General features: G+C 41.3%; 4 protein-coding genes across 5 annotated transcripts; 2 read left to right on the forward strand and 2 right to left on the reverse strand.

Moving 5' to 3' along the window:
* Positions 1 to 338: 338 nt before the first annotated feature.
* Positions 339 to 14,656, reverse strand: dhrs3b (dehydrogenase/reductase (SDR family) member 3b). The gene is made up of 6 exons (XM_085160649.1): positions 14,462 to 14,656; positions 10,170 to 10,313; positions 9,740 to 9,859; positions 9,041 to 9,279; positions 7,496 to 7,621; positions 339 to 7,405 (listed from the first exon to the last, which is right to left on the reverse strand). Exons 1-6 carry the CDS (start codon positions 14,654 to 14,656, stop codon positions 7,321 to 7,323), a joined length of 909 nt encoding a protein of 302 aa, XP_085016775.1. The 3' UTR covers positions 339 to 7,320.
* A 684-nt stretch (positions 14,657 to 15,340) lies between these two features.
* Positions 15,341 to 19,136, forward strand: aadacl4 (arylacetamide deacetylase-like 4). 2 transcript variants are annotated; one of them, XM_085160648.1, is made up of 4 exons: positions 15,341 to 17,118; positions 17,511 to 17,736; positions 18,071 to 18,134; positions 18,240 to 19,136. In XM_085160648.1, exons 1-4 carry the CDS (start codon positions 16,942 to 16,944, stop codon positions 19,021 to 19,023), a joined length of 1,251 nt encoding a protein of 416 aa, XP_085016774.1. In that variant the 5' UTR covers positions 15,341 to 16,941; the 3' UTR covers positions 19,024 to 19,136. The 2 variants fall into 2 exon arrangements, with proteins under 2 accessions (XP_085016774.1, XP_085016773.1); XM_085160647.1 differs by having other exon boundaries at positions 15,341 to 16,225.
* A 334-nt stretch (positions 19,137 to 19,470) lies between these two features.
* klhdc7a (kelch domain containing 7A) lies at positions 19,471 to 25,533 on the reverse strand. The gene has a single exon (XM_085160771.1). It carries the CDS (start codon positions 25,531 to 25,533, stop codon positions 23,242 to 23,244), a length of 2,292 nt encoding a protein of 763 aa, XP_085016897.1. The 3' UTR covers positions 19,471 to 23,241.
* cfap107 (cilia and flagella associated protein 107) lies at positions 19,532 to 26,928 on the forward strand. Its single transcript, XM_085160779.1, has 4 exons — positions 19,532 to 19,642; positions 20,158 to 20,268; positions 20,636 to 20,810; positions 21,067 to 26,928. Exons 1-4 carry the CDS (start codon positions 19,532 to 19,534, stop codon positions 21,339 to 21,341), a joined length of 672 nt encoding a protein of 223 aa, XP_085016905.1. The 3' UTR covers positions 21,342 to 26,928.
* The last annotated feature ends 70 nt before the right edge of the window (positions 26,929 to 26,998 follow it).

Below are 26,998 nucleotides of genomic sequence, written 5' to 3' on the forward strand. Positions count from 1 at the left end.
GAGAGGCACAAACACAAACTGGCTATTCCCTTACATGCTCATTTCTCTTTCAACTCTTTCGCCAACTCTCCAGAGTACAACATACAAGTGCAGTATAAACACACACACACCTATCTTTATGGTTCAGTAGCAGGTCATGTGTAGGACGATGGTTGTTGTGGTTTTGCCTCACACACCCTCTCTATGCACTCTTTCAGAAGACTTTTGTATGAATATGTTGTGAGCTCTGTTTCAATTGTGTTTTTAGTGCTTTTTTCAAAGCAGCTTTTGTTTTCTTATGGTTAACTTTAAGAGAAACTGCCCGCACAATAATACAATAGTGTGACAATAGTCACACTAAATGTTTTATTTTTATCCTCTGTTTGATGTTAGCCTGAGATACAGACATAAAAGCTGTACACATGCAAGTAACCTATAAAAAGCAGTATAATGAAGGTTCCATGTACCAGTGACCTCTGTAGCAAAGTGACGGTTCCTCTTTAATAAACTAAGAATGAGGTGAAAATTGGTGTCCTGAGATGTGAGGTTTTAGAGCGAGATGTTTGCTCAATCACTTAGAAAACTGTTTTTTAGCTCTCCTGTGTTGCTCGATAACCCACATCCTTTACTCAAAAGCCTCACTAAGAGCTCTCCAGAGGGATGCTTTCATCCTGACGCACACTATGTGTTTGGTCTGTTTCCATTTAACTAAGTTCAGGTGTAGTTCACAGAGGCCGCCAACTCTGGTCACATGACTTACACGCAGGCTGTGGGCTTGGGAGGCTTTTGTTTGTGTAATACAGCCCTGTGATGATGAATCAAGAGCTTCTGTGCCAAAAGAAATCAAAAAGAGCATCTTAACTATTAGTTATTTTACATAATCCAGGAAATATGCTTCAAAATATAATCTTTTGTTTTGTTCCTGTCAGTTTTATGGATGTCTCTTTACGTAAAAGTCTGGGGCCAGCATATCTCATGTCTTACTTTGTCATGAGCGTGTTTAAAGGTTTGCACACCCTTTTGATATCTGCTTCATTCTTCAGATGAGGGCACTAGGAGAATGTTGTCCTCCATATGACCCACATTTGAGTCACCTTGAGGAAGGCAGGCAACAGACATCAAGCCAGAGAGTTTACTCTTGTGCGACACTGTTGCGTAATCCACGAGGAAGCTGCTCTGTAACAAATAAATCTGGCTGAAGTGGTCCATCTGGGAGCAACATTTTTCAGCAGAGCTCTCCTGACGTGATGCCTAGTGGGCTTTATAAATATCCTGAGCCCATCCGCGCAATGTGAACTGTGTTTCACCCTCCCACACCCTTCCCCTGTGAGTGTTTGCCTTCTGCTCGCAGTGAAAAGGAGGCTTTACTTTGCTTTGTTTGTCCCTCAACTCTTACCTCCCACTTTCTCCCTGTTAACTGTCAGCGTTCAAAAGCAGAACACTGGAAACCACATGTGAAACACAGCGCTCCTGGTTTCACAGTGTAGGTGAATGACCTAGAGGGATTTCTTTTTCTTAATGTCGCAGGAAGATCTGAACTTAAACTGACACTTGTTTGCTTTTGGAAATCTTTGGTAGGCTTAACAAGAAAATTTCCACACACCATATGCGAGTTTAAAAATTACAAACTGCCATAGTAAAACCAGAAAAAACAATGGGGCATGTTGGTGCCGCTGCTAACCTGACTAAAGCTGTGCCACTGTCAGCTGGTTTTAGACCTCATATGAAATTTAAAGTAACAGAAAGAAACCTTAAATAAATATAGCCATGAGAAACAAAAAGGAGGTTATTAGATCACCTGGACACAGTTGCCATGGCAACTTGATCTGATCCTGTCAGGCAGAGTTATTATTATCAAACAGATCTGACCATTAATCTAAGGAACAAAAACAAAGATAGTCTCATTGGTTTATCCATCACAAGTGGTTACTGAGATAAAATTGGCAAAAATGTATCATTTTGCAGCATTTACAGTACCAAACAATCCAGATTGTGCAGATTGTCCATCCATAAGTTGTAATTGTGGTACTTCAGCACCTGTCTAGTAGAGCAGAGAGAGCAGAGAGGGTAAAAAGGTTGGGTTTTTAAGTAGCAGGCAATTTCAAATGCGACATTTCTAACAGCTCGTAAACCTCAAAGTGTTTCTGTGCAGTTTTTCATATAGAGTATCTGTGTTAGCTAAAGGTACAGCTGCAGAAGAGAATGGAAGATAACTTCAATCAGTGATGGGGAAAGACAAGAGGAAAACAAGAGAAATTATTTTAGGTACCGACTGCTCACTGACACTTGATACACTGGAGATTTAAAGCTAACTGTGCTGTATGAAGTTTATGGTGATTCACTAAGTATATAGCTCATATAACCTCTGCTTATCTTGTTGAACTGTTTTATTTCCCCTTCCTCAAAATCAGCTCCCAAATCAAGCATCAACTTTATTGCAGAAATATTACTTAGTTTCTTTTTTGTGAAAGATTTACTGTATAAATGAGTCAAAATGCACAGGACAAATTTTATGGGGCTTTGTCTGAAGATTATTTGTGCAATGTTTTGCAAAGACATGACAAAATTTTTTGACTTTTTAATAAGCTTTTCACTTTTTCTTAAAACCTTACTGGTGGGACTTGGGTTTTCAATACACAGACATGAAATTTGATGAAAAGAATATGGTTGCTGGGCCTGGTCAGTGTACTAAATTTCAGAAATTTCTGTTTAGGGTCTCACACAGACTTTACTGACAGCAGAAAGATGAAGAAAGCAGGATAAAAAAAAAAGGTAGAAATGGTAGAATGACTACACAACTTTGCCGCTTTGCCCCCAAACACAGGTGATAGCAGAGACAAAGCTTTCTGTGTAGCTCCAAAACGTTTTCCTAAAAAAAGATCCTCATGCAGATAATCTGTTTCTCTGCAGGCTGTAGAGAAACGGCTGTGTAGATATGGCTGGCAGCCAGTGATGAATGCAACTTACTGTGAGTTATGCCCCAACTACCAAGAGTTTGACCTTGTGTTGTAGAACCACACCCTCTAATTCATATGAGCCATATACTTGTAAAAACCACATTCTTTAAATAGCCCGCTGTCGCCAAAGTGATTGAATATTTAAGGGCAGCATTAATCAAGCTGGTAATTTTGTTTATAAAAGTTATTTGCTTCAAAAGAATCTATCATTGTCTGTGTTTTTATTGCTGCCTGCGACTTCCTATATGAATCAAATGGACAGAAACACTCAAGCACTGCTGGAACTTAACAAGTCCCCCTGAGTTTAATGTCATGCACATTATATTTATTTGCTCATGGATTGCCACTAATTTCCTACATTTATCTTCAGCGCTCTGTTTGTCTCTCTGTGTTTTTAAGGACTGACACCCTCTGAGGTTGCTGCTCCCTTTAACCTTTAACACCACAGTGTATAATAACTCTTACAGTCTGACAGGTCAACTGAGGCGTCGCGGCTGGCCCCTTGCTGTGGGTTAGGGCTGAGCCTTTTTATCATACTACCTACCCTGTGATGGATGAACCTCGCAACAAACTGGCGAGAGGACTAACAGCGTTGTTCAGAGAAGGGGATAAGGTGTTGTAACAAATAACGCCTCGCTGAACTCCACTTCCGTTTTGCTGCCCCTGGCTCCAGCCTCATTTGGCTTCACTTTGGGCTTTGCCCAGAAAGTACACAGTCTTATGGAGTTTATTGCAGGTAATAGTCCACTGTGCTCATGTCTGATAACACTTGTATTGAGTATGTTACTACAAACTCGGGAGATATTTCTAGCTTTTATGGTTAAGTTGGCTTTAAAATGACAGAAATTGTGATTTGTTTGAGGCATGGCACTACACAAACATTTTCTATATTTTAGAGATATCAAATAAATGTGAAGTAAGAATGGATCTGATGTGTGTTGGAAACACATTTATCAAACGCAGCAGAGTCATATTAAGCCTCAAAGTCACAGTGAACCCTCTGCCAGGAAACTCAGAGTCACAGAATCCATAAGTGTATGTGATGTGAATAACGACACAATCCTACACTGGCTGAGGTTTTACATGCGTTCAGCATCACTGCACAACAAGCCAAATGGACTCCAGATCCGGGCGCCTATAATATATTTAATGGATCATTGGAGGCTGGCTCTCCAAGCCCCTGTGTTGGGATTACAAATGCTTGGACTGAGTAAAGGAAAAGATTCTCAGGTTTGTTGCTTACTTTAAAAGTATGGAAGAGGGAAATTTAGGGGCGTTCAAAAGTGAAGTTTCTGTGAGGTTATAACAGGATAACCTCGCATAAACCTAATTGCGGTCAGCATAAAAGGTGATGACTCAGTTCGCTGCACAGTATTCAAATTGAACACACTTGAAGAACAAAGAAAAAAGTGACTACAGTACAATCTCAAATCAAATCAAATGTCCAGAAAAGACACCTGGGAATGTGGTCACAGCTGGGACAGCTACAGTTTCGGGTTTCTTCCCATGTGACCAAACGTCTGCCTCCACCTGCGCTTGGTCAGTCACCCTGGGGCTGAGCGCCTTCAGCAGGGAAAAGGCTTTCCAAGCCCCTATTTGATTTATTCAGTATTTGGCTAACCTTGCTCTGAACCTGCCCCAAGAGATTTCCAACCATTTTAGTCCTCCTTTTCCAGCATACACGCACTGCATGCCTCCTCGACCTAGTTCCATCCCAACATGCTTCTTCTTCTCACCCTGCTTTCGCAACAGCCCACTAAGAGAATGAGAAACAGGCCCTTGAAGGAGGCTCGGGTTCACTCTCAGCAGTGCCCGTCCCCCTCCCAACCCCACTGTGGGTCACCTACTGATCACAATGTGCGGCCCTATCGTGAGTGCTCAGGAGGGCCTTTATGGTTCGCTGGGATTCAAATGAATGTTTATGAGCCTTGTCTAGCAGCAAAAGGCCAGGCACTATCCCAACTTTTACAGCCTCTCTCATGGGGTCGCCTTTGGTTCTTTGAGCTTGCTTTGACTTGTGCTCTAACAGATATGGGTTTCTTTCTCTGAGTTTGTGTCGGTAACCCTTCATGCTTTCATTGCTAGGGCTTAGCGCTCTGCTCTGAAAGGAGCAATGGTAAAGTTATTTGTGCATGGATTCTCTGTGTTTCACAATTTTACTTGTAAGTCATTTTAGTGTTCGCTGCTTTCATAACCACCACATTTGAATTCATCATGCTGCACATGCTCTGTCCTATGTAAAAAGCATTGGCTTCATGATTAACCTCACAGCAAGGAAGGTAATAGCACAGCCTATGAAAGAGCTTGCGCTCTGTTGGATTTTCACTGAACATTGCTCTTTGCTCTGATCTAAGAAGATTAGTTATGGTCCACAAGTAACAAACAAAAAGAATAAAAGCAGCAGGGCCTTATCCAGAGATAAGACTATATGTAGGTGTGCGTGTTTTATGACAACACCAAACTTTTATTTAATGTATAAAAGGAAAAACACCCTTTTGTCAATTAAAACGAATTGTCTTTTTTTTGTGTTGCAGTGAGGAGTGAGGTATAAAAACTGTCCTTCATCCTGATGAGTAGTTTTCATGTTTAGATGAGTCTGAGTCAAATGTGAACAGTTCAGACATCTTAAAGCAGTTTATCCTTTTAAAGAAGGCTCAACACCTGAGGTTAAAACTGCAGCAGAGTATGGTATTTTCAGTTTTACTACATCCCTTTCAGTGAATCAGCCTAGGTGAGGTCAGATCTTTGCCTCATTTTATTAAAAAATGCCATCTGAGATGTAAAAGAGATTAGAAACTCTTTTTTTCCATGTAAAGTATTTTAACCTGATTTTTGTTTCTCTTTAGGTTTGGTTGACCTTTACCCACTTCAGAAATAATCTCTACTAACTAATGGCAAGTTTATTACATCAAATAACCTGATTAATGCACTTATTTTGAACTGGGACATCTTTTGAAGTACGGCTGTGTCCTCTGAATAAATAAGTTTTATTCAACATGAAAAATCTGAAATGCTAAAAAGAGCTGAAAGAAATGTATCAGCACAGAAATGGGATGTATAATCTAAGGCCTCTCCTCACCTTTGAAACTGGTGCAGGCTTTTATTCACATTATATTAGCAATGATGGAATAACAGGTAATTCTTCCCTATTTGGCAGAAATGTTAAATTGGGAGCTGCGGTTTTACGGTGGATGCTATTCATTTTCAGTTCCAAAGCGAGTAAGGTTTAGCAATTCATCCACCAGTGTAAGTCCCTTCCAGTTTTATGAAATGCGTTTTTACTACTTAAATAATATCCTCAATCAAAAGGTAATTGTAAGACACTGGCAATGACAAATCTCATCCATTATAATTTTCCACAGCTCCAATTCTTTCTTTTGTGCTAAAGCACCGGGACATTTTGAGGTTTAATGCAGTAAAACAAAAGAGCCCCCATACTGTCACATCATTTTTGTCCTGGAATATAAGCCTCTCAGGTTTTAGTAATCCAAATCACATTTATATAATCTAACACAAATGTGCAGCAACTGCAAACATCTTAAGATTGATTTCATTAGCTTGGCTTATAACCAAGCAAACCTGACGTCATCTTAGCAACAGAACCCCCCCCACTTTATTTTAATTTTGCTTTAATAATTACAGCCTTGATGAATTAATGTCTGCAATACGTACAATAAAGTTTTTTCTGGCTGTTCACGTTCATTGAATGCAATTAAAACCATTGTGCAGGCATTAGAAGGGCCTGACTGACTTGTTTTGAGTTCATTGTGTTTATTGAGATTTACACTATCCCCCCTGTACCATTTTCTGACAGCAGAGAACAAACAAGAATATGCCCCACATGGCCCCCATGAGTGCATTTTATGTTTTGACAACATCGTCTGTCACAGTCACTGATCTCATGCTTGGAATAAATCAAAGCTGTTATCGCACTGCCATGGGAGTCAAAACCCTGATAGAATACAAAGTCTACCTCCCAAGTGTTCACTTTTCTATTTTCATCATGTACAAATGGAGAAAGTGCAATTCTAAAACTCGATTTTATTACCTTGTTTTGATTCAAAGACATATTAAAAGAATTTTTTTAAAAAAGTAAAAACAGGCGACAAAATATGTGTCAATAAACTCCCAGAATAACTACTGGTAGAGAACTATGCATGGCTTCAGATCAAAGTGAGTCCTCCATACTATATACATATACATAGGACCAGGGTGTATCGAGCAGTTTATCAATTACTTGTAATTGTAGAAGCGACACCCTTGCATGTGTTTGTCTTCACTCTATCATGGGACCTGCTCCACTTTCACATGTGTAAAGGTCCATATTCCCTTCATCACACCCGAGAACTGTTGAGGTCGCTCTCATATTGCGCACAGTCGAGGTTCATGTCCTCCCTTTGAATGTGTTCATGCAGGTGTAAGTCCCAGAAAATTTGTGGATTTCTTCAAGTGCAACTTGTGGCACGAAGCTAAAGACAGACGAAAAACACTAGTGTCAGCATGTTAATCGTGAAGTAGAAAATACAGCAATAAAAACAAGATAGCACATGAAATCTCACCTTTTGAGAATGACAAGAGCGTGCATTGTCCATGGCAGGTAGAGGAAAGCCTTGTCAGTTCTGACTGCATCAACAGTCCTCTGGGCAACTACTTCAGGTTTGAGGGGTGGAAAGAGCTGGGGAAACCTGGGGAAAAAAAAATGACAGTTTGAGATAAAGTGATGTTGTTTCTGGGGCACTCTGGGAAAATTTTGATTATATTTTCTATCTGCTTCAAGTTTTATCTGTGCAACCGCTGTTCATAACAAATGCCAGAGCGCAGCTGAATTTGAAATTATGCTGCCATACTTTATCTCGCCAAACTGTACATTTTGAATTTTTGACATACCCAATAACTATTACGAAACAGTGTGAAAGGTCTGATGCAATCATACAACCAGGATGTACATTCAATGTCAAATATGCGAAGCAATGCAGCACCATTTAAAAAAAAAAAAAAAGTTAAGCAGCTATGTTTTTATGCGATCCCTAAATTCTTAAAATAATTACTAGCCATCTGTTAAATATTGAGTCATTAGCTGATTTAGTCAAAGTATACAAATTCCTTTTAAAATGTTAAACTATCATTTCTGGTACCGTAAGTCACAAGAATCATGAATCAGGTGGATTAGGAAAGTATCTTAATACTCGCTTTAGATTTATCCAGTAGTGTGAATGTTTTATCATGATCTATGACGGCGTAGATCATTACAGGGGAAAAGGTTGATAGCCTATAGGATAGATTTTATAGCAACCACAAGCATCTGTACAAAACTCCATACCCACTGATCAAATACAGGGCAAGTGAAAACTGACGAGCTGGTTGGCTCTAGACGTAAAGTCAGAAGATTACCAAACTCATTCGATTTTTCCCTTTCTGGACTTTGAATAATAGTTTTCAAAGTAATCCATCCAATAGCTGTGAAGATATTTCCTTCTGAGCCACAAATGTCAACCTCACACCAGTGATACAGGGAGAGGCATGGAATCTCTAAAGTCAGTAGGATTAACCCTGTAGGGGAATAATAATAATGTTCAGAGTTTGCAGTGCATCCAAAGGTTATTGAGATATTTCAGTCTGAATTTAAGTGGTGGATTTACTTGATGCATTTCCACTTAAAACTCCTATAAGATTTTGTTTAAGGGACTAGGATACTTCAGATCTACTGTTGTCCAAAGACACAAATGGGCAAAAGACACAAATTAGTGGGCTGATGTATGGAAAAGTGATGCTCATTTTCTCCAGTAGTATTCATAATAATTCTGGCACCTTCCTGCAATGTTGTCAGGAGATTTGGATAGCTTTTTGTGTACTTTAAAATGTAACTGATTTAAGAAATGAAATATTTTTTGTCACTCACTGCTTTGTTTTTACCAATTACATTAAAGTGGCTTGTTTAGCCACTATTAAACCAGCTCCCTCTGGCTTACTCATCCAACAAAGCATTAGGGTATTAATTTTTCCCAATTGTAAACATAATTTTTGTGATAGATAACCCATATTTCTGAACCATGGTATGAGGTAAGAATGCGCCACCCTCGCTTCCTTTTGTTGTGTCTTCTCACCTGACTCTCATGCCCTGGAACATCTCTGTATTCGTGTGAAAAGGAAGCACTGTGGTACAGCTGACACCAGGACAGTCCAGCAGGCCCAGTGTCAGGCTCTCCATGAAGGCCAGCGATGAGGCCTTGGAGGTGCAGTAGTCTATGGCCCCAGGGATCGGAGACTGGGACAGGATGGAATTAATGCATACGACATGGCCGTGCTGCAGCTCCAGCATTCGAGGCAGGAAGGCTTTTGTTGTCTAAGACAAAAAGAAGAAAAAGAGACTGTGAAAGGTAGAATGAAGAAAAAAGCGGTGAGGGGTGTGGAAATAGAAGGTGAAATATATTCAGAGTAGAAAGAAGAACAGACAAGAGAAGCAAGCCCACACTGTAACGACAGATTAAATTTCCATTTCCATTTAGTTGATAATTGCATTTCTGTCTGCATATGACATAGTCTTTTGATCTCCATTCAAAATAAAAATGCCATGAGTTTCACAACCCTTCTGATGTTTCAGGGGCTGAGGCAATTTGGAAATACCCCACTTAACCTGCCATAATAAGAGTCATGATTGACAAGCCCGTGGCTGCCTACTGCATACGGTGCCATGCTATAATCAAAATATAAAAATGATAAGGATAATCAGCTCAGAGGAATTTCCCTATATTTCCCTGTATTTGCAGGAAAACTGGCTCTGCTACAATGTAATCAAATCTTACCCAGAACTGCCCCATGGTGTTGATGTGTTGGGATTTCAGAAGAGCATCATCATCGCTGTCCATCAGACTCTTGCCATGGACGACTGCTGCGTTGTTCACCAATATCGTAACATCTCCCACCTGAGATTAAAAAGTGCAAGAATAGGAAGAGAAAACCCTGTCAAAAATGTCAAGCATTTTCTGTCTGCTTTCCTGAAATGATATAGTTGTACTCGACAAGAGCTGTCAACATTCCAAGCTCATATTTAGAGATTTGAGATGAAGTGTAATCTATACACACCAGATGGGAGAAAGAGCTGCTCAAAGCAAATATACATACAGACTAGACAGGGAGGCATCTCAGGGAAATATTTTACGATCTGTTGTGTGCAAATTATATTTCTCCTTGTGCAAGCAGATTTATCTTTTCAAAAACACTAAGCTGCCATACCTTTTCTCTAACCACTTTGGCTTGTTTGTAAACTTCCTCCCGATTGGCCACGTCACACAGGAAGTAATGGCACTCAGTTCCAGAGAGGGTAATTTCTTCAGCTGTCTCTTTGAGGCACTTTTCTGTTCTGCCCCACAGGATCACCTGGTAAATAACAAGATGTTAATTTTCTAAACAAACACAGGCATAATCAGTAGAAAATTCAGCATCGAGTGCAAAAAAAAAAAGGCTTTTTTTTTTAACAGTAATCACTCAATTTGTTTTTTTTTGGCAGTATAGTGAAAATGAGTTTTTTGAATAGCAATGTTCTTTTTGTTCAGAGAATAGAGAGGGCAATTTCACTCCAACAAATAGTTTTCAAGCAAGATTAAAGGCTCGGGGGTTGGTGGGTGAATGAACTGTCTCTTCATCCACCCGGAGACTAAATGAAGGCTGGTCATTTGAGCAGGGAACATGAGGTTGGATAGAGGTGGGGGACTAGTGATTGGGCAATTAGATCTGTCAGTCTTTGGGGTCAGGGAAAGGTAATGAAATCAGGGGGTGAGCCCTCCTCATCTCTCAAACACAAATTCTCAAAGAGATTACATGGCCTGTTGGGCAGATGAGCCCTGTCATTTCTGGTCAGGGAGTCTGAAAACAGTGCGTGTGTGAAGTGCTGAAGACGCCAGTGTGGGATTTGGCTAGTCGCCCATGACCAAGGTTAATATTTGAGCAAAAAGTCCTCTGGAAAGTGATCTTGTGTATCTCAGAGTCAGAGACTGCGCGTGGGCGCAAGACAGCATGTCTGTTTGCTAACTCGTGGTTCAGCCTGTCATTCTCATTGTTTTACACCGATGAATATGCGCAAACATCCATTTAGTTAGTAGGCAGGATGGATTAGTCTAAGAGATCTAATTAATAAACATGACAAAAGATATTTTAAGACTTAGTTTAAAAAAAGTGCACAGTGCAACTCCTGCACAAATTAAATCTGTCATCTTCCAGCAACAGCATAATTTCATAGTGTGCCAATTTAAAATTCACTCAACACTGGTTGAGAGCCAAACATAACACACTGACAAATACAGTAAAATAACTTTCATATTCACAATCTGGGAATAAAAGAAGTCCCAAATTGCTATGTTGCTCTGTTCTTCCAAGTATTCATGTGTCAATAACTGTCCAAGGCTAATAGCAGCTGAAGCAGACCAAACACACTAAAATTTTTAGAAACATAAAAGACTGCAGTCTAGAATGTGCTCTTTATGCGTTTCATTTCTTTATCAGATCTGGAGCACTCTGGGTTTGCCTCCCTCTGTGAGTGGCCCTGGTTCGAATTGCTTTTGATTAGGTTTTCTGTTTGCTTCATTTGCAAGCCCATTTGAGTAATCAGTGAAGGCAGACAGGTCTTGATAAATAACTGAAAGCTTTTAATAGGAGTCAGGCAAACAAAGCTGACAGTTCTCATTAAAAGTCAGCACTTACATTGTGCTCTCCTGTTAAAATGTTATTTAATTCATTAAGTTTATCACCCGTCACAACATGCAGGATCCTCAGAGCAAACAAGCACTGGCCAAATTGCTATCTGGACAGAAACGTTAAGAAAACAGTTTTTAATTGACCTTGCACAAGCCCTCTTCGCTATTGTTGATAAACTGGTGATTGTTCTTACTTGGCATGCCTAACAAGACCTAAAGTCAACACATGCTGTAAGTAAAAGCCCTTTAATTAAACAAATCTATGTTGCAAAGCTTAAAACAAGACTTTGAAAGGTAGACAGCAGATGTCACTCTATGCAGCTTAAGATATCCCCAACTAGCTCCAGCTACATTACAGTGATACTCTATCACTCAGGCCTGAATATATGGGTGGGTATGAGCCCTCCTTTTCACACCCATTGTATGGGCAAGCAGAGAGGCAGCACATAGAGGGGGCAGCAGGAGTTCAGGAGGCAGTCGCCTGCCGCTGTCTAATTACTGCGGAGACAGCAAGGTCAGTTGCAGGGCAATACCCAGCTGGGAGTGGTGTGCTTCCCGCCTCCAGCGCAACACAAGCACACCCACACAAACCTGTTGTCAGTGACTTGCTTCGGTTCATCTTCTTTGCAGAGATCTCCGAGTAATGTTAACAACCACATACAAAAGGAAAGAAAAAACATGTAAACATTTTCCTCCCGAGCTGGTGGTGCTTTTAGGGAGGCTGCAAAATAATTAAACGAGCTCTGAAGAAATATACCATTTTAATTTTCTGAGTATTTACTGGGATTGTTATGAAAGACCCCTCACTGTGTTATTGGTTGCCTTTTTCTATTTTTTTGCCTCACGCTGGCGCTGCTCTCCCCTAATAGTACAGAATAAGACATGGCTCCCCTCCTGGGTCTCCAGCTTTTCATCTTGACTAATTTCCTCCGTTGACATTGAAGTTAGTCTTCCTTACAATGTGAAAAAACTAAAACCTAAGCAGAGGCGAAGGTAATTCTGGCTACTACTGACAAAGAGGCTCAAACAAGAGTTAGCGTAAGTTCGCAGAGGTCAGCCCTATTCACAATTATCCTTTTAGCATCTCTTTAGGCAGGGAGTAATTGTCATACACATTACCACAGGTGTTGTTTTCAAAGCCTTCACACCTTGATAATGCCCAACAAAAGGGTGCTGAAAAGCATGGTGACATCCATTGTTACGCAGCTGCAAAGTGAAGCTTTTAAAACCCACTGGTTTCTTCTAGCTCGTTCCCCAAGGAGATGGCATTGAAAGACAGAAGGAGGCAGTTAGTGTTTCATTGAGCTTTTAGCAATGTTTTCAAGCTGCTAAAATTGCACCTTAAGAGATCATCTGAGATGTGGTGCCTGTGTCACTCGTATGTATAATTGCAACCCAAAGCTATCAGCTGGGCTGCTCAACATGGGTAGAAATTACCACAATTTTCTTCCACGTGTAATGATGACTCCCATCTGAGGTGATCAAAAATAGAGCTACTCTGTATTGATACATTGCTGCTACAGGGCCACCAGCGACTCATCTGGCACTCAGCTGTGTAATGTTCACTCAGTAGATTGGTAGACAAACCACAGCTGGAAATTTTGAACTGAGGTTACCCTGACCTGCAATGAAGACAAGCTGTGTGTCTGTGTGTCTGTGTGTGTGTGTGTAGTCAACAGAGCATTTTAGGAACAAGAGGAAGCTCCTTGTTAAGGAGATGAGGGATAGTGAGGGAGGTGGGACATGGAAGGTTAATTGTTGTGATGGATGAGGTGATTTCCAATGAAAATTTGAATTTATTTTATCTTGGTGATTTATTTAGGAGTAAACCAAGCAACTTTAAGCGTCATGATATGGACTATTCCAACTCATGTCATCAATATAAACTTGTTGTTTTCAGGTAACCTACATATTTTGCTATTCATTAATCATTTCCAGCTGTATAAAACAATGACGAATCTTTTTTTGTTTTGTTTACATTGCATTATGTGTCTTGAGTATGGAAGATTTGACCCTCATATATTACATGATAAGTATGCATTTTAGTTTGTAACTGGTTAAAAGAAACAAACAAAAAAAAAAGATAACAGAATGTGTTCCTTGTTATTGTTTTACAAACACACCCCACAAAACAATATCTCATGAACTCATGCTAGCCTTGAAAACAACAACTTATCTGTTATTTATTAAGAACATTATGAAGTCTTTTGTTGTGGCATGCTAGTACAGTCTTATGGAGACTGCTCAAAAATGGCAAGAAGCTACAATAGAGAAATATCAGAGCTGCATTGATTTGAAGCAGTTTCAGTTAAATTTTATGCACTTTAAAATAAACAAACAGCCACATATGTAAAGCCACGATGAATTTAGCCACAGCTAAATCTTTGGATGATGCACTTTCTGTGTAAGGCAAAATGCAAAAATCACCCTGGACCCAAGCAGAATGACTGTCAGCTCAGTACCACACTCAATCATATCAAGCAGCCATAAATGCTGTCCAGACCTGCCCTCTGGTTGACCCAAGCTGTTGTGCAATACCTGAACAAAAATTGAGGGCATGGTCACCGGTCTCACCGGACCAACTAGGTTACATGGAGGTCGTGATCCCTGCTTTTATAGAACATTGAAACAGCAATACACGTGGGGCAGGGGAGACCAGACTGACCAGGCTACCTGGTGAGGGATGAGGTGGGTGGTTTTGATAAAAGCTGAAAATATAACTTAATATATGACCAAAGAAATTGCTCAGAAAGTAATTTAATCTAGTTGTTAATAATGTGCTAATCTGAAAGGAGTAGAAGGAGGAAAGGTATGTGCAACAAGTTATCGACTTACCTTTCTGGCCCCATGCTTGGCAAACTCTTTGGCCAGGTGTCGTCCGATGCCTCGTCCTCCACCAGTGATCAATACCACCTCCTTGGTGAGGTCTTTCCGTCTGCTTGGCAACAGCAACATCAAACTTGCTCTTACTATACAGTAGAGGATTTGAACCGGGAAAAGAAGCATACGACACACGCTCTTCAGCTCCATTTCGGAACGTGCTCACGGATAGTCTGTAAGTATGTTTACGCTGCAAGTTTATGTGCACCGCAGATATCCGCCAACAGTGAACTGAGTGCACAGACAGCGACTTCTGAGCTCCTGCAACTTTACCCGCATGCAAACAATATCATCTGCACTGTTGCATAACTAATCCACAGGCGAGAGATATTTTTAAAAAAACAGAACAGTGTGACTTGAAGAGCTCTGACAGTCTACATGCATCACGCTCACGAAATCAGTGAGTGATCAGTCATTGCGCCTGTCAACTACCGTCGAGGAGTACAAACGTGAAACACAAGTCCAGGCGGCGCTCCGTAGTGCGCGCTACTCTGTGCTTTGGTGTTGCGTTCCTGTTCTGTCCTGTCCTGTCCTGCCTTATATATTACCGCCTCTGCCCTGGTTCGGAACTTCCACTAGTGAAAGGAACTGGATGAACCTAAATAGGAGGTTTGTAAGGGCATTAATCCTGATTGACATGTTAAGTAGGGATGAATTTTGCTCCAGTGCCCGTCTGCCCTGAGTGGCTGCGCACTTGCCTCTTCCACACCCCTTCATGTGGCTACAACAGCGTTTCTCAACATGTGGTCTAGGTCCTCACAGTGGTCGCCGAGCAGCGAGGGTTCCAGCTGGGACCCCAAACTCTCACTTCACAGTTTCACTGATCCGAACTTCACCTCGTTACATAACGCTGGCCACAGAAGAACAATGATGTTGCAATCACAGGTCTCACTGACTTGCGAGTCAGTACAAAATATTCTTATATAATAGCGCCAGATGAATGACTGCCATGTCAACAATGCCTAATGCCAGTTCTATTAAATTAATTAAATGAAACAAATAAGAGAGGAAACAAAGAATCAGCTGAGCACCAAACAAACACATAGCTGATAAAGCCCCTAACACATTTGTAACCTCAATAAAAAAAATCAGGTCTGGATTGTGTCAAAACCTAAAGTCATGTATTTCCTCCACTTTAATGTGCTAGGTTTATTTTTTTTAAAAAGTGAACATGTTATTTGATTGGACAGTGTGTTTGTACATTTGTAATGGTTTCCAACTGTTGGTATAAAGCGCCACTAGTTGTTTGAACCCAGTCTGTTGTGGTAACAGTATTTTTGAAGCACGCTATATTTTTTCTGCATGTGACAATGCAGTTTGGGAAATAGGTCAGCCCGGTCTCAGAAGCTTGGAAGGATGACAACAAGAAAACCGCATGAATACCTCCTAAACAAATCTTGTGAATTCACGAGCCTCAGACAAGATTCCAGTCTGTGATGTTTGGCCCTGGCACTGTGATTTTTACTGGGCAATGCTGAATACAAGACTTTTTCAGCAACTGGGATGGGTTTAGCCTCACAATGGTTGCTTTGTGCAAGGCTCAGTTACTTAGGGAAGACAGAGAGGCTCTCGGGGGCTGCTAAAAACTCCAAGACAACACGACTCCAGATGCTGTCTTTATTTAGGAAATTTCTGAGGTTTACAAAATGCAGATTCAAAGTCGAGAGCCCACTGGAGCTTATGCCAAAGCATATTCCACTGAAGAGATGTCGAATACAGGTCAGTGAATTTGCTAAAACATCATAGTACACATTGCAGTCACTGGCAAATATGTTTAAGCTGCCCACAGAATGCCACAGTGTAAACAGACTGTTTTTCAGAGTATCCTGTTTATTTATACTCATGCTATCACTGCCATCTACAGATCAACAATGAAAGTTCAGATAAGGGTGTTTTCAGTCAGCCTTCATGCATCTTTAAGTATTTTCTTCCCTTAGACGCTAGACAATAAATTCGCTTCTCATTGCCACACACAGGCATGAGCAACAGAGCTCATGTAGGAGCCAATATGTTCAAATAAACCTGAAAACGCATGCACACACACACACACACACACACACACACACACACACACATTAGAACCACAGAAAAATGTGAAAATGTTAGTAGGTGTTGGAAGGTATTTTAATGGGAACTATGGACATGAAAGTAATTAAAAAGCTGCTCTATTAACATAAAATATTTTTTGCAATATCCATAGAGGAACAATATGGTTTCCTTGGGAAACATGTAATTAGTTTGACTACACAGTCATAAAATATGTTGAAGGATATAATTATTTTCCTGGGCAGCAGGCAGCTAAAAATGTCATTAAGTGAGAACAAGGTCAGAATGCTTTGCAGGCGGTTGTGGGAGGGGTGAAAAGAGGCTGAAAGCAGGTACATAAAACATTTACTCCTAATGACTTACCTTCAGCAGAGCAGACCAGCAACACCATGGACATCGGCTCGGCAATTTTAATAATTGGCTTCGCTGCTCTTGTTGCAGCCTTCCTTCTTCTGGTAATTGGACTTGTGTATGCTGAGCTGATGAATTCAGACATTCCTTGTGGGGTTGCAAATAGAGGGAAACTGCGCATGGTTCATGGATTGTTTGTTGGTATTGCAGTCGTGGTGAGTGTCAGTATCTGCAAAAGTGTTAGTGCTTAGTTTTGTATGTTGCCTGTGTGGAATCATATCTGTTTTTGTTAACTTTTTAAAATATTCAACTTATCCTTTAGAGTAAACGCCTCTTGTGGAGAATAAAAATGTACTCTTTTAGGTCATATGTGGATATCCTTCCTTCGTCCTCCAACACCTGATAAAGCTTACATCAGAGAAATTTTAGATAAGAAATCATAACCAACAAAGGTGCAAAGACAAAGTCATGTGTTCCGCTTCTTTGATGTTGTCACGAATGGGGTTTTTTTTTTCAACCAAATAACCTTCACTTTGACTTTATCTATCAGGGCTGTATATATTTTTGTCTCCTATTTGTTGTAAGTCTTTTGTTTCTCTCCTGCCAGGCTCGGATCCTACATCGACTGGGCATTTGTCATCAGGTTAGCTTTACCCGATGGTTTGTGGCCTGTTTTCTCTCTCACCTGAAACAAGTTCCCGCTGGTCTGCGAGTAAAGGACATGACATTCTCAGAGGTGCCAGTGCGAGTATATGAACCGACCTCTGTGTGTGATGGCTTGAGGAGAGGTCTAATGTATTTCCATGGAGGCGGATGGATATTGGGAAGTATAGGTATATGATGTTACAGTCACTTGCTTAACTAAAACAAAAATGCTCAAATACAAGTAAAATCTGACTTCCTCACAGTTCCGGTCAGTAATTTTATGACAGTCGAAATGAATTTTAAGCAGCTTGAACTATAAGTAAAAACTATTTTCATTTGAGAGGTATAGAGCATAAGAAAGTTTCAAAATTCCGAAATACTACAAAATTGCACCCAAGTGTAATATTTTTTAGCACAAGTACAGAAAGGACAAAGACGTGTCACCTTCTGTTTGTGGTTATTTATGGCTTCTTTTTTGCGACGAAGATCTTTTAATAACTCTATCCTACTAATCCTGAACAGATTCTGTTGATGAAGTGTGTCGGCATATTGCCATTGAATCTGACACCACTGTGATATCTGTTGGGTATTTACACTTTTTTCCCCACTCCACATACAAATAGAAAATCTATTTTAACCACCATGTAGCTACAACTTAACATACTGCTCCTTTTCCTTTCACCCCTCTTAGATACCGATTAGCCCCTGAGCACAGGTATCCTGCCCAGCTGGATGATTGTGAGAAAGCAACGTGCCACTTCCTGTCTGTGGCTGAGACAGAGTTCGGGGTGGACTCTCACAGAGTGGCAGTTGGAGGGGACAGCACTGGGGCTAACCTGGCAGCAGCACTGTGCCAAAGGCTGGCGTGCAGTGAGGACCGACATCTGCCATTCCCTTGCGCTCAGGTCCTCATTTACCCAGCCCTGCAGATGGCAGATTTCAACTTGCCTTCCTACCAGCAAAATCATGCTGTGCCCATATTGTTTCGTGGCCGGATGGCATTCTACTTCCTGCAATATCTCAATGGAGATGTTTCTCTGTGCCAAGAAGTGCTGGAAGGTAACCATGTCCCCGCTGAGCTCAGGCCACGCTACGAGCTATGGTTATCCCCTTCTAACTTACCTCCTGAGTGCCTCACACGTGGTTTCTATAAGCACCCAAGCCCAGAATATGATGGGGAGGTGTATCACGCAATTAAAGATGGTTTGGAACATGAGGTTTCCCCTTTACTGGCAGACGATGCTCTCATTCAGAAAACCCCGCGAACCTTCATCCTTACCTGTGAATATGATGTCCTGAGGGATGATGGGATTCTTTACAGGAAGCGACTTCTGGACCTGGGAAAGGATGTCACCTGGCAGCATGTGCTAGATGGCGTTCATGGCATGATTAACTTTTTTAACCAGGGCTGGCTCACATTTCCCTCTGCAGTGCAAGTTGTGGATGGTGCTGTTCACTATATAAAAACACTGTGAGGGTAATAAATAAGATCCTGCAATAAACTTTATTCTACTTCCCATCTTGTCTTACATTTGAATAAACAAATGTGCCTCCAGTGTTTGTCATTACCATTATACTGTTCACAGAAGCCCCCCCCCCCCCCCCCCCCCAAAAAAAAAAAAAAAAAATTCATTCCATTCCAAAAATGAAAAGTAGCCCAAGGAAACCAAGTCTGCATACAATATTCTGGCACCTTTTTAACAATACAGAGCAGGCAGCTAAAAGGTAAATGCCATTCCTTAACTTTAGGAAATGTATTTCCTTTTAACAAAGATGTAAGACATCTTCTATTTGCTTCCAGGACACTCTGCTTGCTTTACCCACAGTGTTTGCTGTACCCATGGCAACAGAGCTCTTTTCCCCCTCCACTGCTGAAGCGATTATGTAGTCAGGTGAATACACCTACATGCTATCCATTTGACTAGTTAAACTAGCTCCGGCAGGGCTTTAGATTTCCCAGGTGTGTTTGATACTGGGCAAAGTATGAAGCAGAAAGCCAATGCACAGGATAAATGGGCCCAAACCGGATGGAGAATAGAGCAGAAGTATGCAAACAAAGTGTTGTTAGGCAACTGGGCTGAAGAAAGACTTCAGGTAGGCATATTGTCTGTTTACGACATGCTTTACTCTACAGTGTGATAATGCAGCATTTCGATTCAGGTTTTCCAACTCTATATCACAGTATGAAAAACATGTTTTTCCAATCTAAACATACAATTTCTCCTCAGCCTGAGAACACAGACTTTCTATGTCTTTTCATGCTGTGTCTAAAACATAATACTACATTAATGGCAGCCCGCCAACATTTTTTAGAACCTGAGTTGCTAGTCAGATCTATAACAAAGTGATTAGGCGGCCTCCGTTCAGCTACATCAGCACAGCCTCCTGGTGGGCGAGAGCTGGAGACTAATTGCATTGATGTGAGTTTTGGCCATAGGCTGCTGGTTCAGGATTTGTGAGGAGAAATGACTTAAGGAATACTGTACAGCAGGTCAATTGTGAAATGTGAGCTCTGCTGATCCTTATGCTGGGATCATTGCTCAAGTCCCTGTATATCCCCCCCTTTGCTCAGTCCACTTTGTGATGTCTGTTTATTCTGTCCGACACAGTTCACTCGCAAACCAAAGATAGCCTACAGCACCAGTTCTGTAGACTACAGACCCCACTGGGATTTCAAGCCAGACATCTCTGAGAGAAGATCTGCCCTGCTGAGAGCTGAGGTCAGCCTTTAACTGCTCATTCATGGTATTATCACCAATTGAATGCCTGTCAAAAGCCTGCAAGTCAGGGTTTTTTCCCCCGCTAGAGTGTGAACACTTCTGCATAATACTGATGGCCAAGATAAAGGCCTGTGATAAAACTCTTTATGAAAGCAAGTTTCTGTTCAGACTCAGCAGCAATGAAAAATGTGTAAAATCATCAATCCTACTGGGGACATACTATAGGGTTAGTTGGGGCAATTTGCCGCTGTCACATGGTGAGCCTCTTGAAGATTATTGAAAGAGAACAGGTCATGCCCTCTATATCTTAATCCAGAGAAGGCCACTGTGTGAAGGCTACGTCAAGATCTCTCTAAATTGTATCCAGGGGCTTCCATCTAAGACGATTTTTGGGCACCATGACCCGCCATCCTCACATTATCTGGTCACACAGTATGCGGAAAGCTACGGGCGTAACCTCATCAATGCTTTGCCCACTCTGCAACACAGACATGCAGACAACTTGACACAAAAGCCCAAGAGGTCTGACCAGCTGACTTCTGGTAAGTTCCATGCCAACACTGCCAGAAGGCAGAGATTATACATGGGAAATGACTTTGTACATTAAGCCATTACAAGGAGTATGAGTGCAGTGCAAACATAAGTGCATTAAATCTTGTATGAACAAAACACATCAGCAGTTGAGCTCATGAACAATTAACCTGGGGTGGGTCCAGATGCCTTTTATAGTTCCAAATCAGCCACCGATGTAATTAATGGCTGCAGTAACATGACAGTTAATGTGCTCTTCTTTTACAGCACTTCCAAACAACATTGGCCCGCTGCAGACCACAAATCACCATTTTGAAATACAGCAGTCACACCTTCCATCTCTGACTGAGTACAGGTCAGCATACCAGAGGCAACCACTTAGTGCCTTCTGCCAGAGCCGCTTTGCCAAGGCTTCACACATGCTCTCCAGCCACCTCTATGAAGCCAATCGTAACAACAAGGATCTGGATCTGAGACAGCACTTGATCCTACAAGTCCCGGATCATTATTTCAGCCTACGTCCACCATCACAACAGGCTTAATTTCAGTATTGTAGCTATGAAACTGCCTCCGATACTGGTTAATTTAGAAGCTGTGTTTGTGAATTCCCTTTTTCCGCAGTTGGCAACGAGTAAAACACTAACTCAACAGACCATTTGGGGAAATCAAATGGATTTTAAAAAATTAAAGACAATTCTCATTATCTTGTGAGGACTACTGTAGATTTACGCTGGTGAGTTACTTTAGCATTTAAATGTGTGGGAGGGAGAAAGGGATGGGACTATAAATTACCTCCACCCTTTCAGAGCATAATTACATGCAAATTCTTTCTCTGCGCAGTGTGTATGTGAAACTGGAAATGGGCTGTTAGTATTACTCTAGATACTCTGCGGGAGAAATAAATAAATAAAAATACTGTTGATGCCAGAACTGACCTGGGTATTTAGGTAAAACAGAAGCAATGAGTCATCCAAGGCAATGTCTGAAGGGATGTGTCTAACTCCCATTCCATTAGGTGTTTAATTACAGAGAATCAAAGTGTTTAATTAGGAAGAATCAAAGATGCTTATGTTTGATGGTCAACCATCTGCGTCTGCCTCCCTTTTCCCCCACTTGCCTGCTGCCTTCCAGTGTAGCTCTGTTTCACCCACTGTTAGCTAGTTAGTCTCTCTACTGTGCTGCTGATGCCTGTGTGTCACATGACACCCTTGGGTTATGAGAAATCTTCAACACAACACGTCTTACCAAAGAACTGCTGTATTTGCCTCTGAGCCACATGATGGTGCTATAGCAACACGTCACTCTCGCTGTTTTTTAAGTCCTTGCCTTTACAGTCTGTACAGTGACGAACTTAATTGTACATGAAGAAACAATGAGGGATTTAATATTTGCATCATTCTTATGCATATTCAGTTGTTAATGTAATCAACACAGTAAAACAAACCACACATATTTAGATTGCGCTGGTATTATTCTATTACTTTTTATAAGTCACACAAACAGCAGAATAGACATCTTAATAGAATTAGTCACTAAGTGTGGATTAATATTCACTGAATGACAAATTTCTAAATTCCTCTGATGTTTATAAAACAATAGATAACAAAGTGAAGATATCATTTGGTACAATGAGCTGAGGATGTTCTTATTCTTATTCACATTGAAAACAAATACACATCTTTCTTGCCACCATAGAAGGTGACTGAAATGACAGAAATAACTACAAGTCTGAGTGTTTCAGTGCAGTGACAAATGCTTTCGAAGCTTACCTATTTATATTGTATGGCATACCCATTTACATCATGTCATATCTAAAGAGCAACTGTAAGTAATGACGTTGTATTCAGGCCACTGTGTAAAATATATGTGTGCCCTACACAAGGGGACACAGTAATAGATTAAAATTATATTGTTAAATTCATGTTCAGTTTGCGCTGAATGATTTCGTTTACTCTGATGCTTTGTTTTATGAATTATCTTTGCATTAAAGAGATTAAGCATCTGGGATGATATAAAACTAACATAATAGCAAGAAGAAGTTGCAAATCAAAGTAGCAAACAGTTTCAATGGCAGCACATCCTGTGTAAATCTAGGTTAACAGTAGTTTGACTACCCTTAAGAGTCTTATAATTTACATCTATTGCCAAGAATGAGACATGAGGAAAACACAATTCTTTCTGTAATACGCAATCCACTGAAAATAAAGTACTTTTAGAAACAGATGCTTTCTTGCTTTGTGGAAAGGGAATCTTTATAACACTTCAAAAATGATAGAAAAGTGTTAGCAATTTTGCAATGAAATTTGGGGCTGGGCTGAGTTGAACATAAACCTGACCAAAGCAAAACTCGCCCAGGCAACAATAAACTTGATGTAAAGCATGCTCTTGTAAGGATACTCAATCACAATCTAATCTTACCATCAATGGAAAATTGAATCCTCATTACACACTAGTCTGCTGAGGCTTCTTATCAGGTAGTGAAAGAATAAAGGGGAAAAGTATGCCCTTGGCTGCAGAGAGTATGCTCAAATCCTCATCTATGAAAGCAGGAGAGATCTCATCAGCCTCGAACTTCATGGTGAAGTGGCGGCTGACACAATACATTGTGTCATTCATCGCGACACACTGAAACGCAGGGCAATGCAGAATCCGTTTGGAGCTGCACTCATACCACAGTCGGGCCACCGTATGGTAGCGGTACACACTGACACCCAGGACTGGGTTAACATCAAACCGATACAAAAATCTCCCCACAGCCACAATATCTACAGTCTTGTATTTGGTGCCGACTATGAGACTTGGCCTCCAGGTGTCAGTTTTGGGGTTGTAGCGTAGTAGCATGTATTTAAGAGTTCCTCCAGAAACAAAAAGCTCTCCATCGCACACTGTCACATGGTGTGCCACAGCGAATGTATCATTAGGCAGAGGAGCCACAAATGTCCATCTGTCCAATCGTGGGTCGTAGCGCTCCACAGTGGAGAGGCACTCTCCTCCAATTGCATATATGTAGCCCTCCAGTGCTGCCAGTTTGCAGCGGGGCCTGGCTTCATTCATAGGACTGATCTCTTTCCAAATGGATGTCAAAGGATTGTAGCAGAACACTCGCTTTGAGGGTGTCATTTCTCTGTCAGTGCCTTGGCAGCCCACTGCCACGAATAAGTAGTTATCCATTGTGCACATGGCACAGGCTTTAGAGATGACCTCCTGTGGGATTAGGCAGAGTGTATGCCAAGTGTCTTTGTAGTCATCATAATAGTACACTGCACTTGATGTCCTCCTCTGCTCTGATGTTGGTCTGCGCCCTTCAGTGTTGCTGACCCAATCTTGAGGATCCATGTCTGCAACCATGACAAACCTCTTCCCCCTCATTCTTTGCCTCTGGATTTGTTCCCGCTCACCAGCCATTAGCCGTCCATAAAGGCTGGGATCCCTGAGCACATGGAGGTAGTTATCAGACATGACCCCCAGGGCTGCTTTCTGCAAAGATGTCTGGCCATGTTTCTTAGCAAGGCACAGTGTCTCCAAACAATTACCCAGATCAAGCTTACTCTTTAAGACTTCTAAATCTGTGTCATCAAGAATTTCTGCTTGAAAGTCTAAAAATGGAGCCCCTTCTGCAGTCTCTCTATCTATCCCCTCCTTCACATTAAGGATTTTGCTGTCAGTAGCAGGACTGATAATTGGGTGAACAGAGACAGATTCATCGCCAGCTATAGCCCGAGAGTGGGTCACTGGAGTTGAGGCTCTTGAAGTTAGAAAGGGGATCGAAAGCTCAGACTCCTGTGCTGCAGACAGATAGCTCTCTTTGCGTAAGAGTACAGGCTTTGGGGGTTTTCTCAGCCTCAGGCACCCTGGCGAGGAGGCATCTTTAACAGTGCTTTGTGGTGAAACCAGATCACGAATAGTGATGGGGTTTAAAGACGATGGAGACTCTCTGAAACTGCTGCCATGGCTTCCAAACTCCCCTGGCTTTGATTCAAAGTCCCTCTCATACTGAGAAAGTACCATATTAATATCTGTAATGGAGTGAGAAGAGGACTCAACATAGTAATCATATATCTTTCCACGCACAACCTGGTCTCCTGTCCCTTCTAGCACTATGTTTGCATCTTCCACTTTGACCTCTGCCTTGGAGAGGAAGCTGGAGTAGGACCCTTTGCTCTCCAGCTCCTGTCTTAACTCTCGGCCCACACCCACACTTCTCTCCAGCTTCTGCAAAATGCAAGGGGAGCGCCGCCCCGTTGTACTGACCATCCCACTCTCTGTTGGATCAGGGAGTTTCAGAGCAGATCCAAACATAACGTTACTGGTGGCAACCTGTCCCTGCTTCTCATAAGTGATTATCTCTTCATCCATGCTGGTATCATGGTCATCGTTTGTTGCAAACACATCCTCACTTGTTTTAACCTGATGTGGAAGAGTCTCAGCTGGTGTCTCCTTGGTGCTGTCAGATGTCAGGTCATCACCTGAATCTGCTAGCAACGATCTGGATTGCTGGCCCGCATCATCTGTCTCATGTTTTGTTGAGCTTTGATGTTGAAGTGTTGTCTCGCAGTTTTGGCAGGTTGCATTTCCTGGCTCTTTGTCTTTGACATAGAGCTGGATTCTTCTTCGATGCCTGGAGCTGTAGAACCTGTAGCCCCAAGAAACCAGCAGCACTGCAGCCACAGAGACACTAAGTTTCCACAGCAGCTGCATGTCGAACTGGACTCCCAAAAGCTCCGCAATGGGCATAGCTGTAGCAATGTTGGTGGCAATAGTTGGTTGGCTGATCCTATTGAGCGTTATTGTCAGTGCACCTCAGCTGATAGTAACTGTCTGGTTGTCATTGTAAGAGAGCTGCTGTGATCTGATGACTGTGCCTCCGTGCCCAAAGGATCAAGTGTACAATGATAGCTCTTGAGGCACAATTTGCATCACTGGCTCTGCAGAGGCGGGGCCCTTTCATGCACCACCTGTGGCAAGTCACATGCAGCTTCAGTATCCATACACGGAATATGTAAATACGCCATAGATCAATATTTGGTTATGCAATTTGTTGACTCAATAAAGCCTTTTCCCACAACTATCCAAATGTTATGTTGCGTAATGTAAGAGTTAAAGTTACCGCAATACAAAGCCTTACTTTGCAGGGTTACGTTTCAGTTTCAGCATCTTGCTGTTTTCATGCATAGAATGTATTATGTACATTTCTAAAAGAATTCCCCAAAATATTACGAGAGATAATTCTTCTTCACTTGCTCAAACATACTTCTAGCGCTCCAGAAGGAAATCATGGTTTGAATAAAGGGCGGGGAGTAATGATAACTGACATTTATCAAATACTTATTAACCAGGATACATCTGTTTGCACAGCCATGCTCCATATTAAAGGTCCTTTCCCTGCCAGCGCAGATGCTTAAGTTAGTCTCTGTTAAGATGATCTGAAGATTAGTATCAGAGACTTAAATGGCAGTCACATGCTATTATAAACACAATAAAGTGTACAGAGCACCATCTGAACAATAAAAGCATGTGTAATGCAAATAAAATGGGAAGTCTTTGTTCACATAACCTTGGGAGTGTCATTTATTTCTCTACACTATACTAGATTCAAACATGTATTTCTGCCTCATGGGAGATTTGTTGCTCAGTTGCTGCTGCCAAGCTGCCATTTGTGTTGTTGATAACACAGCAGCGAGGCTGTGGTCAACAACAAAATAGTATTCATCTTAACAGCATGTTTAGAAGCATTGTAAAGATGCATCACGTGGGGACTCGTGCAGAGGGTGTGTCAGATTTCTGAACCCACACTGGCAATGTTTGGTCATCTGATAGGACAGCCTGCAGACAACAAAAAGGAAACTGGACTCTGCAAGCACATTTGCCTCCTGAATAATTCACAAATTCTCTGTGCAACCTCTTATCCTCACCACTGCTTCTAGCTTCAGGTGGAGCATTCAGAAGACGATTATCATGTGCATTGTAGTCATGTGCTTTCACTTCTTTCTTATACAACGACAACATGTGACTGAAAAGAAACAAAGCATAGTAAGTGAAACTAAAACCAGTTTTTTTTAATAGATTCTTGCTTATGCACAATGTTTTTCTTTTGGATTAAAGAAAATGTGACAAAGCAGTACATTTAAAGGCTCTTTTTTCTTATCTATTGCATATTTCTGGTCCACGATAATATGGTTATGAATTTAGTACTCATAGC

The sequence above is a fragment of the Neolamprologus multifasciatus genome, chromosome 5, assembly GCF_963576455.1.
Source record: "Neolamprologus multifasciatus chromosome 5, fNeoMul1.2, whole genome shotgun sequence".
Classification (NCBI taxonomy): Eukaryota; Metazoa; Chordata; class Actinopteri; order Cichliformes; family Cichlidae; genus Neolamprologus; species Neolamprologus multifasciatus.